General features: G+C 47.9%; 1 protein-coding gene across 1 annotated transcript in view; it reads left to right on the top strand.

Moving 5' to 3' along the window:
- The window catches only part of ARL1 (ARF like GTPase 1), a 101,593-nt gene that overhangs the window by 65,893 nt on the left and 21,303 nt on the right, over positions 1–14,397 (top strand). Inside the window, exon 4 of the mRNA XM_069629878.1 lies at positions 900–1,011. Coding sequence (XP_069485979.1) covers positions 900–1,011 — 112 coding nt within the window. The remainder of the gene's footprint in view (positions 1–899; positions 1,012–14,397) is intronic.

Raw genomic sequence — 14,397 nt, 5'->3', positions numbered from 1 at the left:
GCCATTTGAAGTGTATTCTCAAGTATTCCGAAGTGTTCTAGTGTAAAAACCTAAAGTACTTAGGTGATTCTAGTGTGTGATATAATATTTTATATAACTTATAAGTGTAAGAGTTTCTTTAGTTTGCATGTCTAAGGTTCAGTGTACTTACCTACAGCTCACATCTTCCTCTTAAGATGAGCCTGACTGCTCTGCCACTCTACCAAGGTCCTGAGCTGGTACAGACTGATACTAAGAGTTGGAGATTTACAAACCACTGGGATAGCTTACTAAAGTCCTACTACCAGTAGGATCTTAGGAAAACAACCCCTAACATCCTCTTCTCTTTGGATTTTAATGTAGTATTCTCTGTAACTCACAAACCATTTGAGCCCATGTCTCCGGCAAACGTTAAATTCACTACCAATGGTAATCCTTTTCCCCCTTCCTCCATATAGCTGCCCAGCGTTACCCTGTTAGTGTCATTGCCCCATAACTTTTTTTAAACCTTTTGTTTCCAATTCCCTTTAATGAAATGCTGTTGTGCAACATGGTCCATCCCAGGTCCCTTCCTAGAGTGGAAAGGAGGGTATGGTCTTGGATTACAGCAGAGTCCCCATGTTGAGTAAATTAAATCCATTTATCAGTGTTGCAGCTTTTAAACCCTGAAATGCATTCCTAGAGCTTTATCCTTTCTGATCTCCTGGATGTTTTTGTTACAGCTCAACTAGGTATGTATGACGTAGGTTACAATACGAGCATTATTGCTCTAGTGCATTGTGCAGAGCAGCCACTTCCCCTTTAACTGCGTTCATCGGGATGTGCGAGATGGATGAGTACATACCTAAATATACTGTCTCACTGGCAGTGCTGTTTGCCGAAAGGAGCAATTCACTAAATCTGCATATTTTCTTTTTCAGACCATACTGGCGTTGTTACTATTCAAATACAGATGCAGTCATTTATGTAGTAGACAGCTGCGACCGAGACCGAATTGGAATTTCGAAATCTGAATTGGTTGCAATGCTTGAGGTAAGGGAACATGATGGATGCTTCAATATGGACACTCCTACACCTTTTCTCAATGCATAAGTCCTTCCGTGGTCCTGTGCGAGTAGCTAGATCTCTGTCCAGGAAGCTGGTCCATGCAAATAAGGTGGTGACAGGTCTGTGACTGCATTCGAAATCAGGAAGAATTCTTTGCAGTGGTCAGTGTCTGTCTGTATTGAGAGGTAGAGGTGAACTTGAGGCTGATGAGGAATGCAGGGACTGTACAGAGGTTGTTTTTTGGGATTGCAGGAGTTATGAAATCCTATATTATGTTTTTTTTAAACACTCTTTATTTGCATTTTTGTAAATAAGGCAAACAAAAAACAATCCAAACTACCGCCTCCCCATTTCCCCTTTCTCGACCGATTTCCGTGAGACCACCTAACCTTTATCATCCCCTCTTTCTCCAGTCAGCCTGCCCCATTTAATGTGATTAACTAGCATTGTGTTTCAATAGCCCACAGAAGATCTCCCCACAAACCCTTCCACGCCCTTCTTCCTTCCCTTTTCCTTATGGTCTCACCTCCCCCTTGCCCCACACCTCATGGTTTTTCAGATCGTTGGGTATAGCCAGATCATTGAGCAACTGGCCCCCGTTTGCCGTTACCCGGTCCCCCTCTGTCAGCCTTTGTCCCCACAATGTCTCCAGTTCGGCTTCTCCACATCTATGGGCATCTGCTTGCCACAAGGTTATTGATGGCCCCTGTGGATGTTGCCACGCGAAAGCCATGCAGCATTTAGCTCATTGGTAAGAATTTCAGCATTTTTCCGTGATGTATGCCTCTTTCCCCCTAAAAGATACCCCATATGCATTTTCTTGGGTTACATTCCAGTTTTGTCCCCAACAACCCATTCACCCCTTTAATCACACTGTCCCAATAGTTTGCTATGATTCCACAATCCCATATCATATGCAGGAATCCCGCTTGGCCCCTACCACACCTTGGGCACTCATCAATTGGGGTCCTTTTCATTGCCCGCAATCTAGTTGGAGTCACATATGTCCTATGCGGGGGGTTAAATTGTACCAGTTGGGATCTGGCATTCCATGACACCTTTTGGACTTGTTCCCATATTTTTGTCCATTCCTTCTCCGGTATACCCAACATCCACCTTCCACTTCCCCTTTACCTTCAATTCCCCCATAAACTCTGCCTCATGTAACGCTGTGTAGATGTGCGAAACCCTCGCCTTCACCCTTGTTTGCTGCAGCAGTATCCGCAGTAGTGGACTTGCTTCCGGGTTCTCCGGTATTCCATCCCATATTTCTGCTAGTCTCTTAACTACTGCCCCCATATGCCAGGAATAATCCCTTTGGTAATTCAAACTTCACGCACTTCTTCATTCTGAGAATTTCAGCAGCTTCCCTCCCTCAAACAGGTCTCCCACCACCCCACATCCCTTCTCCTGGAGCCTCTGTATCCATGCCCTCCTTGCTTGCTTCAGCTTCTGGTCTACCCCCAGAGTAGGATCCCCTCGTAGAGACCCGTCCCCCCCTCCCCACCGGGGTCCCTTCTTCCGAACATATTTCCTCCATAGCTGTCTGACTGCCTCAAACATGATTGTAGTCCCCTTATTCCCCATCGGGTTCCATAGAAGTTCAACCCCTCTTCGATATGCTGGTAGACCCAGGTACCCCCCACTCACCATCCCTTTCAGGACTCCACCCGTCCCCCACTCCCCCCTGGCTGCGCCCACTTCAAAGCCATTTGCAATTGAGCCGCTATGAAATTTCTTGTGGCGGCCCAGTCTGCCTTCCGCCCTTGGCCTTCGTAGTATCACTAAGGACACCCTCCTCCTCCCGGTGTTCCACAATAGCTCCCCACCCTACTATCCAGCACTTAATTATATATATATATTTTTAAAATCTTGGCTGCATACAGTATATTGGTAAAGAAATAGAGCAATCTTGGGAGGGTCACCATTTTACATAATGCCACTCTTACCATCAGGGAGAGGTGTAGGCCCTTCCAAAACTGCAATGATTCTCCTATTTTTGATAGCGCCCTCCCTGTATTGTGTACGAAAGTTTCTTCCATCTCATGAAATATCCGTATGCCCAAATATTTGAATGAGTCCGTCTGCCATTTCATCCCCTCCTCCAGTAGATCCCCCCCACTTGACACCCACGTAACCCTCCCAAGGGGAAATAACAGCGACTTATCCTTATTGATTCGAAAGCCTGACATTTGCCAAACATTCTTTAACAACTCCAACAGGATTGGGAGATTCTTCAGTGGGTTATTTACCTACAGCAGTAAGGCATCAGCATATAGTGGTACTATATGCCTCACCCCTCCCGCTTTGATCCCCGCTTCTATCATTTCCTGTCGTAAAAACCCTGCCAACGGCTCCAGGGCCAGAGCGAATAATATTGGAGACACTGCACACCCCTGCCTTGTCCCTCTACTTAGTTCCCATCTCTCTGAGACCCAGTCGTTGGTGCTCACCATCGCTACCGGCTTATTATAGAGCAGACCCAGTCATTTACAGATGTTTTCCCCAAACCCGAACTCCTTCAGTACCCGGAATAGCCACTCTCATTCCAGAGAGTCAAACGCCTTCATTGCATCAAAGGAGGCAATCGCCATGTCACCCTTCTGGGATTTGATGTGATCCATCACATGATCAACGCAACTGATATTACCTGTCGTATTCCTCCCTCCAATAAACCCACATTGATCTGGGTGCACCAATTCCGGTGCTACTCTCGGATTCCTGTTTGCCAGGATTTTCCCGTCAATATTCAACAAGGAAATGGGACGGTACGCCATGCAATCCAATGGATCTTTCCCTTCCTTCAAGATTATCATTATGATGGCTTCCCTCATGGACTCTGGGAAGTCCCCCTTCTCAAAAGCCTTGTCATACCCCTTCTTGAGCCAGGGGGCTAGAATATCTATATATTTAGAATAGAATTCTATAGAAAACCCATCGCTACCGGCCGCCAAGCTCTTCCTCACGGAGCGCACCGCCCATCGGCTATCCGCTTCCTCTATCGGAGCCTCCGGTTCTTCCCTCATATCCGCCCCTAGTTTTGGTAACCGAATCATGTCCAACAACTCATCCGCGTCCTCTTCCACATTTCCATTTGCTTGTGTAAGATTCCCTATGGAATTCAGTGAACGCCCTATTAATCCGACTTGATCCTGATTTGGGTTATAACACGCCTTGGGCTTTCCCCAATATCAACCAAGCCAAAAGCTTCCCTGCCTTATCTCCCTCTCCGTGTAGCTGAATGTCCCGTCTACTGTTGTCAGTGTGCCAGATCTGCTAGGGTCTTGTGGTATAACGCCAGACTCTGGGCCAATCTGTCCCCACCAAATTTCCCCTTGCAGCCTCCTGTCCAATTCTGCCACCTGCTCCTGTCTGCTGTAGCGTTTCCTGCAGTCTCGTCCTCATTCCCACGGTCATAGAAAGGCAGATCCCTCTTAGAATTGCCTTGAAGGCCTCCCAGAGCACCCTCAGCACCTTTACTGATGTCACAGACCCCGCATTTAACTCCTAAGTAGCTTTCAATTCCCCTTCCGTATCTCGTTCTTGAAGGCCCCAACTTCCAACGCGCCTCTTTGCATACACTACACCTGTCGTGGGGGTCCTCTACCCCTTCCCATCAGCTTAACCACCGGGGGGGTGGCGGGGTGATCCGAGCGAGTACGCCCCAAATATTCCGGCTCTTAAAATTTCTGACAATGCTCTCTCCCTTCTCAATAGGTAATCCAAGCGCTCCTATCATATGTACCACCGAGGGGGGAGTATTCCTTATCAATATTCGGTGCATATGAGTTCACTTAACATATTGAGCGCTCCTCCTACTTCCCCAGCATGACCACCGTCCTCCCCACCTCGTCCTTCAGCACCCTTGCCACCTGCAGAGGCACCCCTGCCACCACCCAGATCAATACTCCCCTTGCCTGTGATGAGTAAGATGTGGCTACCACCTGTCCTCCCCTATTTTCTCCCCAATGCCACTAGGTCTGCCCTAACCAGGTGTTTCCTGTATCGGGGCCACCTGTATCCCCAGACTTTTTAGGAACTCTCCCACTCTTTCTTTTGTCTCGTCCCCAGCCCCCGAACATTCCATGTCCTGATTTTCAAACCTCTGGCCTCACCTTTGCTACTGGTTAAGTTTTAAATCCTGTCCACCTCCCTCCAGAGTCCTCTTCCTATCCCCCCCATCCTTCCTGACAATTCCACCACTGTCTCCCAAGCTCTGGTTCTCTCTAGGTTGGACTACTGTAACAGCCTCTTTCTAAATCTACCTGCCTCCACTCTCCGCCCTTTATAAATAATCCAGAACAGGACTGCAAGAGCAAGACTTGTCCTTGGCCTCAAGCCCTGGGATCGTATCTCTCCAGCTCTGAAATGCCATCATTGGCTATCATTGGATGCAAGAATTAAATTAACACTCTGTATTATCCACAAGGCATCCTGGGGCCTTGGTCCAAAATACCTTCACCTATCCCTCCCCTCTCGAGCCATTTCCTCCTTTACTAACTCCCTCAGGGTCAGTCGTTTTTCAAAGAAACGAGCTGGTGGTAGATCTGTTCTCTGCGGGGGCCTCCCTTTGGAACAGCCTCCCGGCCACTTTGAAACTTGAGGAGAACCATCTTTGGTTCCAGAAGCACCTCAAGAGCTTCCTCTTCGCTTCTGCCTTTGCCCCTTTTTTCCCCTGCTGCTTTTTCTCTTGGCTCCATTCTCCCAGCCTCCCTCGGGCCCAGGTACCTGCTCTCGCTCCTGCACTGCCTCCGAGCCACCGCTTGCACTGGGACCTGTACCCATACAGTCCCCCATTTTTTTTAATCTTCTGCACTTATCAGATATATCCTTATCAGATATACCCTATCTGACAAATCACACACTTGTCTCTGCCTTATTTATTGCATTTATTTATTCATTGCGCTGATTATTTATTCTGTTCTCTCCTTTGTGCTGCACTTTTCCACCGCTCCCCCTTCCTCACACTTTCCCCCATTTTTCATGCACTTGCGCATTCTTAATGTCACTGGGCCTAGTAAGACCGTTGTTTTTATTCTCCCTTGCTCCCCTCCCTTTTCTTGGTTGCGCTCTGAAACACTTGTGTATGAGCGCGATATAAATAAAATATATCATATATCCCTTTTTATGCTGAAGTTTCTCTGTCTCTTCTCCCCCCAGCTCCCCTACACCCTCTGTGTCCCTTAACTGTACCCCACACGTTAACCATCCCCAACTTGAACTCCCGATCCCTCGTCCCCTCATCCCCCCGCCCCCCATCATTCCATCCAGGTGTGTATTCAGATGACAATTGAAATCCCCCTCCCCCACCCCCTATGATCATTTCATCTATGAATGCTCCTATCATATGAAACACTGAGGGGAAGTATTCCTTATCAATATTCGGTGCCTATGAGTTCACCAAACATATTGAGCGCTCCTCCCACTTCCTCAACTTGACCACCCTGCTCCCCACCTCGTCCTTCGGCACCCTTTCCACCTGCAGAGGCACTCCTGCCGCCACCCAGATCAATACTCCCCTTGCCTGTGATGAGTAAGACATGCCCACCACCTGTCCTCCCCATTTCCTCCCCAATGCCACTAGGTCCGCCCTAACCAGGTGTGTTTCCTGTATCCGGGCCACCGGTATCCCCTGTTTTTAGGAACTCTCCCAATCTTTCTTTTCTCATCCATAGCCCCCAAACATTCCATGTTCCAGATTTTCAAACCTCTGTCCTCACCATTGCTACCGGTTAAGTTTTATATCCTGTCCCCCTCCCTCCAGAGTTCTCTTCCTATCCTCCCCATCCTTCCTCTGACAATTCCACCATCCCTTTTTGTGCTGACTTTTCTCTCTCCCGGTCTCTTTTCCAGTCTCATATCTCGATGCTCGGTCATCGTCGTCCCCACACCCACTCCAGTTCCCCTACTTCTTCCCTGTCCCTTAATTGTACCCCACATATTAACATCCACAACTTGAACTCCCCAGCCCTTGTGCCTCCTATGCCCCCCCAAGCCATGAACTTTACACCTTGGTGGTTCTCTACCCAGGTATTGCCCCCATCCCCACTGAATTAGACCTTTCCCCCCTCTCCTCGTGGGCTAGCAGCCAGTGGAGTCATCTAGAGGGGGGGGGGGGTTGTGCGGCCCCCACTCTCACCCGCCAGCTCCACAACTCTCCTTTCCCATCCCCCGTCATTACCCCAGCATCCTCTCCCCATCCATAAATCCCTGGCTTGTAACCAAGGCACAGATAGACCCTTTTTCAGCCCCCAGCTTGAGATTGTGCTCCTCCCGACCCTCTGTTTGTGGCTCCCCTCTGTGTGATGAAGCCTCTATCCAATCCCTCACCTCCCTTGGGGACATAAACAGCCATGACTTTCCCCCTGATATGACTTTCATTTTAGCCAGGAAGAACATCATGTATTTTATGTTCAATTCTCGAAGTCGTCGTCGCACTGCATCGTGCGTCCTTCTCTGGCGCTGCTCCTCCAAGGTGAAATCTGGGAAGATGTGTTTCCAACTTTGTAAAATCCCACCTTGCGGGCATCTTGTAGTATAGCATCTCGGTCTCTTAAAGTTCATGATCTTTGCCACTATTACTCTTGGCAGGCCACCTGGTGGTGGTGCTCTCAGCGGCACCCTGTGGGCCCTCTCAACTGTGAAGAATTTAGACAGTCCCTTTATCCCTAGCAACTTCAGGAATCCGGTTTTCCACAAACCGTTCCGCACTGGGCCTTTCTTCCCTCTCCGGTATTCCAACCAGCCGGATGTTACAGTGCCTAGAGCGGCCCTCCGCGTCCTCTGCTCTCACCTCCAAGGTCCTGGTCGCCCCCACCAGGCTTACCACCTGATTTGCGGATATCGTCCTCCACAGTGCTGTACCGTTGTTACACTTATCCGTTCACATACCTTGGGCAGGTCAGCCTGTACTAGGGATACATCCACCCCCACCTCCTTCATGCTCCCTTCCAGGGACGACCTGGTGTTCTAGATCACCTCCATCAATGCGTCCAAGGTCACCCCACCACCACCACCACCACCACCACCTCCTGTCGCCCCTTCTTCCGTTACCTGGGTCTGTCCCTCCTGTTTCTGCACATTGCCCTTTGCCTCTGCATACTTCATCTTTTGTTGACCTTTGACCATGCTTGTCACGTTGTACTCAAGCCTGTACTCTGATTTATGCTGCCGCCGTCTCTTGAGTCACGAAGGGCTGTTCCCAACTGTGTATCGTTGTCCCCCTTTTATTCCGGCCTGGCACCTCTCTATATATCTTCTTAGTCTAGTACGTGGTGCACTGTGTGAAAATATGGTGATCACCCCACCCATCCCCTCCCTCCCCAGGCTGATCCAGACCGTCAAGTCAGCCCATCCAGCGTTGTCCTTCCTGTAACCATAGTGACCAGTCTGTCCCAGCTTCCCTTCCTGGTCTTGGTCTCAGCCTTTGGCCCGCTCACCACCTTAATCCCCCTTCCTTCACTCTCTCCGGTATCAGGGGGCAGGGCTTGATCCGTTAGTATGGCCCAGGGTAATATCTGCTCCCCCCGCCTCTCACCTCTTTATACTCCTGGTGCACATCTGTCAACAGTCTCCGTGCCGCCTGATCCTTTCTTTGTATCCTGATCCCAGTCTCCTCCTGTGGCTCTCCCACCTTCCCATTCAGTGGTATCCCCTCTGAGGTCGCTCTAGCCGTATGGATTCTTGCAAGTTGGCCAGTTCGGGGCCGCCGGGCCATCCTCGTTCCTTCGCTGGTTTTATATCTCAGTCCCTCCGTATGTCGCGCCAGCCCGTTGTTCCTCACAGGTTTACCTCCTCCCTTCAGCAAGGGCTCCTGATGCTATGCATGGCTACCTCTCCAGATTATTCCTCCACCCCCCGCAGCCCTGTTGGAGGGATCTTCTCACTTCCCCGGGTTGTGCAGTGAGCGGGCTTGTCCCGCCAGGCTAATACGCCCCCTCTTCAGTCTCGGAAGCCGCTCAACTCTTCCTTCGTGTGTGCCGGGGCTCTGTCGTCCTTCACCCGGCTTGTTCAAGCAGAATCCCCAAAGGGGGCAGATCTCTTCTCCCAGTCTATTTCCTCAGCGGGTGCCCGCCGCGTCTCAATGAGTAGCCCCGGCGGCCATCTTTGTTGCGTGATGTGTCTCCCCACTGCTGGACTACGATCCCGATTTGCGGAGAATATACACCGCATTACTTCCCCTCCGGAACTCCCCTCACAGCACCAGTCTCTTTTGCACTGTTTCTACTGGCCCTGGGGTCACTTTGCTGAGTTCCAATCATCAGATTTTAGCAGAATTTCAGCTGGTGTTGAGTGGGAGCTCTGCGAAACTACATGCTCGTACCTCTTTGGCAAGCCACATCCCCCATTTTATGTTATGTTAAATTTATTTACACAGATCTGAAGAACTGGAGGCATTAAAGCCTTAATAGAGAAGCAAACTAATTTACACTTAGTATTTTGAGCCAGATGCATTTTTGAAACCATTTAGTTTTCAAATGTATTCAACTGTGGGTTGTTGGGATGATGTCTTAATAATGATGCAAGATTACTTCAGACAAGGGCACTTTGCGATGGAAAAAAATCTACCACGAGAGCATTTAAGATCCAATCTGGGGGATAGCAAAGAAATGAAGATGCAGGACCGCAAAATTCTGCACACCCGATACCTGGCAACTAAGTTGGTTACAAAGGGAGACTTGCTAGACAGCCATTTGCGAAATGGCTGCAATGTTCTAAATATTCTAGATTGTACAGGAATCCAGTGAAATGTGTGTCTTACTGGTGTAGCACGAGCAAATGCAGAGGAGTTGGGAGCAATTGAAGCCACTTGATTTTTGAGAATTTATAGAAGTGTACAGAAAGGTGAAGGCTCAGCAGCAAAGTCCTTGGCTATGGCTGTAGAATACGGATTTGTCTGCTCACAAGGGTACCTTCATTGATTTGATTATAGCAAAGCGCTTCACTGTCATAAGTCTTGTATGTATTTCTACTAGTTATGAAGCAATATTAGAACCCAGGAACTGGGTGTGCAACAAATCGGGTTGCTTGGAGCACAGGCTGTATTTACCAATTCAAGCCTGTGTTCCGAGCTGCCTGATGGCTTCTTCCCCCAAACACCATCTTCTGCCACCCCAGCCTCCCTTCCCTTCCTTATTTTTTTTAACCCCCCTTCCACTTACCTGCTTAGCGCAGCAGTGACACACGCTGCTGCTTCCTCTGTAGCTGCCAATGAAATGAAGTGGGGACTCTGTACGGAGCCCCGCCTTCCAGATCCCTGGCAGCCATATTTAGTGAGTATTAAGTTTAAATGAACGGGCCGCTGCAAGCTGTCCCATTCAAACAAAACGTAGCCAGAACTCTTTCTAAAAATACACCACACCACTGTTACACATATAGATCCATCAGGTCCAATAATATGCTTGGCACACAATACACAGTATTTAATAACACATGGTATTCTAAAAAAAAGGACCCTGCTCCCCCGAATGTCTATATATGGACACGCTAACTCAGACACCCAACATAAATTAACAGGTGTTGGGTGTGCCAAGGGAACCACACAACCTAGCAAAGCAGGTTGAAACACCTTGGACCTGCAACCTTGAGCACAGTGCCACAACGGCAAAACTCAACCTTGACCAGGTGGTGCGCACACAACACATGCAGGCACAGGGTAGCTGTAAAACGAAACCAGCCGTTTTTACCGGGAAAAAGTCCTACAGCCCCTTAAGGCCAGCAGCATGCCTCCACATACATTCTGGCCCTCTAGGGCATAGTATTAAAATATTGCATCCGCACACATGTTCATTGTATAACCCGGCAAGACGGCGGAAAACCAATTGTATACACAGCAGAATGCCTACAAAATCGGGATTAGTCGCACTTACTAAAATTAGCTTCAGTGTAGCAAGTATTCACTTTTACAGAAGAAAAGTGTTGGACTGTAAAAATGCAGTACACATATCTAATTACTAAAAATCCAGTGTTTTCCCTATAACCATCTGAACCCCATGTAATTCCAGGAAAAATGCCCAGGGGCAGGTAAGTAACCCCACAGTCACTTTAGGAGAGTTCAGGGCAGGTAGAACGTTTCATAGAAGTCAATGGGACATAATGTGCCATGCTCTTATATGAGGAAAATTGTGGTAAGTCTGTTTTTACTCCATGTGTGGAATTCATGGCCAACCATCCAGGGAGGACCAGAGGAGACCTCCATGAAGAGGTTTGTTGCAGAACTAGAAATTGCAGCATAGCTGGAGGACTTGTATGTAAGTAATGGGTAACACGGTGGTGCCTACTCTCCAAAGAATCTTGGCCTCTGGACCAGAGGGACCCCTGAGGGTGAGTATCTGGAACATTGAACCACCCCAGGACCCAGAGGGAAGCACCACTTTATTTTTATTTTATTTATTTGTTACACGCCCAGACCCTCGGGTGTCACGGCGAGGTTATAAGATAGCTTAGAAATTAGTCACATTCAAACATTACATTAGTTGCATTACATGATATAGGTTACAACATATTCACAACAATATACAGTGGCCTAAGTATTCACAACAGTATCCGATGGAAGGGGTCCTATCTTTGGGTGCTAATATTGGTTGAATAACCAGGTTTTTAGCTGTTTCTTAAAGATCGTGAAGGAGGATGCTTTTTTAATGATGATGGGTAGGGTGTTCCAGTGTTTGGGGGCTAAAGTGGTGAAGCTGCTGCCCCCTGCTCTTGTGGTTTTGAATCGGGGGGGGGGGGGTCCAGGAGGAGTTTGTCGTTGGATCTCAGTAATCTTATGTTAGTTTTAGGATGCAGAGTGTTATTGAGGTAGATAGGTCCTTTTTTTGTAATGCATTTGTGGGTGATGCATAATGTTTTGAAAATGATGCGGGCTTTGATGGGGAGCCAGTGGGCATCTTTCCTGGTCTTGGATATATGGTCTGATTTTTTTTATGCCTAGCGCTGCCCTCAGGACTTTGTTTTGCAAAAGTTGCATTTTGGCTAGGTTGGTGTTGGAGGTGCCCAGTAGTAATACATTACAGTAGTCCAATTTCGATAGGACCAGTGCTCTGGCCAGGGTGAGGCAGTTTGCTGGGGTCAGAAATTGTCGGCTGAGTGCGATTAATTTGGAAGTGTGGGCCGTAGAGGAGGAAAGAACATTGATCTGTTTAGTCATGGTCAGGCTAGCATCGAAGTACACTCCCAGTGTTTTTACTTGTTTTGACACTGGAATATTGGTGCCATCGATGTTGATGGTTGAATATTCTGGCTGAAGGGTTGCTAATTTGGCTGGAGCTCCTACGATGAGGACTTCCGTCTTCTCATCGTTAAGACATAGGCTATTTAATGCCATCCAGTTTTGTATGATGACGTAAATTTTATTGATTGCTAAAGTGTCCTGGTCGTAGTTGCCTGTAAGAGGTATAAGGATCTGGGTGTCATCCGCAAAATTTGTGTATATGACACCCATATCGTCAAGTGCTGAGAACAGGAGCTTGGTATATGCGTTATTATACAGCGTGGGAGAAAGGCAAGAGCCTTGGGGCACTCCTATGGGGACTGGGATGGGGTTGGCTGCTTCTTTGCCTATGGACACTCTCGAGGTGCGGTCAGTTAAGAATGATTTCACCCAAGCAGTGGCTGCCCCAGAGAAATTGAATTCACGGGCAAGTGAGTTGCAGAGTTTGTCGTGGTCCACCAAGTCAATTGCAGCTGAGAGGTCCAACAGCAAGAGAATGCAAAGTTTCCCTGAATCTCTAATGGCATCCATCTGGATTTTGAGGTCCAAGAGAGCTGTTTCAGTGCTGTGGTTGGGCCTGAAGCCTGATTGTCTGGTGCCGAGGAGCTGGTTAGATTCTAAATGGGTTTGAATTTGGTTGTAGGCTAGTTTGTCGATGATTTTGAGTAAGAATGGGACCGTGGTTATGGGGCGATAGTTGGAATGGTGGGGTCTAGATTTGTTTTTTTTAGAAGTGGTGTAACCCAGGCTTCTTTAATGCAAGTTGGAACTGTATTGGAGTTGAATGAGGCATTGACAAATTTAGTGATGATGGGGGTCAGGGTGGGTGCACAGGCTTTGACTAGTTTGGCTGGGACAGTATCTCCTTTGCAGTTGGATGCTTTTAGTTTGGAGATAGTATCGAGTACGAGATTGTGGGTGACTGGTGTGAATTGGAAGGGGGGGTTGGAGTTGTCACTGGGAAGGGTACATGGATTAGGGAAGGGGGGGGTTTTGTAGCTAGGAGTAATTTTTTGGAGTTGATTTTGTTTTGTAACATAGTGATTTTGGAGGCAAGAGCATCTTGTATGGTGGTACACCATTCTTTGCTTGTGTTTATGGGTGTGTCGGTCGGAAGTGGATTTTCAAGTTCTCTAAGGATAGAGAAGAGCTCTTTGGAGTCGGATGCTGCATTGCTAATGCGAGCATTGTAGGCGTTAGCTTTATGTGAGATGATAGCTGATTTGTAGAGGGTGTTTGCGTCTTTGAATGCTTTAGCTGAGTCCGGGGAGGGATGTTTATTATGGGCATGCTCAAGAGAGCGTTTTTTCCTTCTAAGGGCGATTAATTCCTCGTTGAACCAGAAGTTGGATTTTTTGTTGAGGCGCCTTAGTTTGGAGGTTACAGGTGCTATGGTGTTAATCGCTGTGGAGAGGCATTTGTGGTAGTACTCAGCGATAGTAGTTGGGTCATTGCTGAGGATTGAGTGGGTATCTAGTAATTTGTTCAAGGTGGGGTCGAAGTTCTCAGCTGTGAGCTTTTTGGAGTTTCTACTTTCGATGATGTCCATAGATATGTTCTTGGGTGTGCAAGGGTCGTCGCTAGTGATTGTAAATTCTATGCAGAAGTGGTCTGTCCAATTCAGTGCGGTAATCGGGCCTAAGGTGATGTTGGTGTTGAGGGTGAGGATCCAATCAAGGGTTCTGCCCTTGGTATGGGTGGGGACATTGACGTGTTGGCAGAAGTTCATGTCATTAAGTGCCAGGATGAGGGCGGTTGCTTTGGTGTCTTGGTTATCATTAAAACCTAGATTCAAGTCACCAATGATGATGCATTTCGTTTTGGGTTTGAGGAAGGGCGCCAGTATTAGTGGGATGTCTGTTTCTGGGTGGCTGTTTGTGCTAGGGGCTCTATAGATGACCACTATGTTAATTGTGGTGTTTTGCGAGTAGTAGTTCGTACCCTGAGATTATTTCAATGGAACTTGATCTAAGTTTGATAGTATTTTTAGCAATAATGGCCACACCGCCTCCTGGAGTGGTGGTTCTATCAGATCTGAGAATGGTGTAATCTGGTGGAATAGCCAATGCTAGCTGAGGGCCTGATGCTTGGTGTAGCCAGGTTTCTGTGATTACTAACATGTCAAGGTCGAGTTCGATGATGAGGTCATGAATATCAAT

Source organism: Ambystoma mexicanum, chromosome 12 (genome assembly GCF_040938575.1).
Source record: "Ambystoma mexicanum isolate Mex_15411 chromosome 12, UKY_AmexF1_1, whole genome shotgun sequence".
In the NCBI taxonomy this organism is placed as follows: Eukaryota; Metazoa; Chordata; class Amphibia; order Caudata; family Ambystomatidae; genus Ambystoma; species Ambystoma mexicanum.
This window is presented reverse-complemented; position numbering and strand designations above follow the sequence as displayed.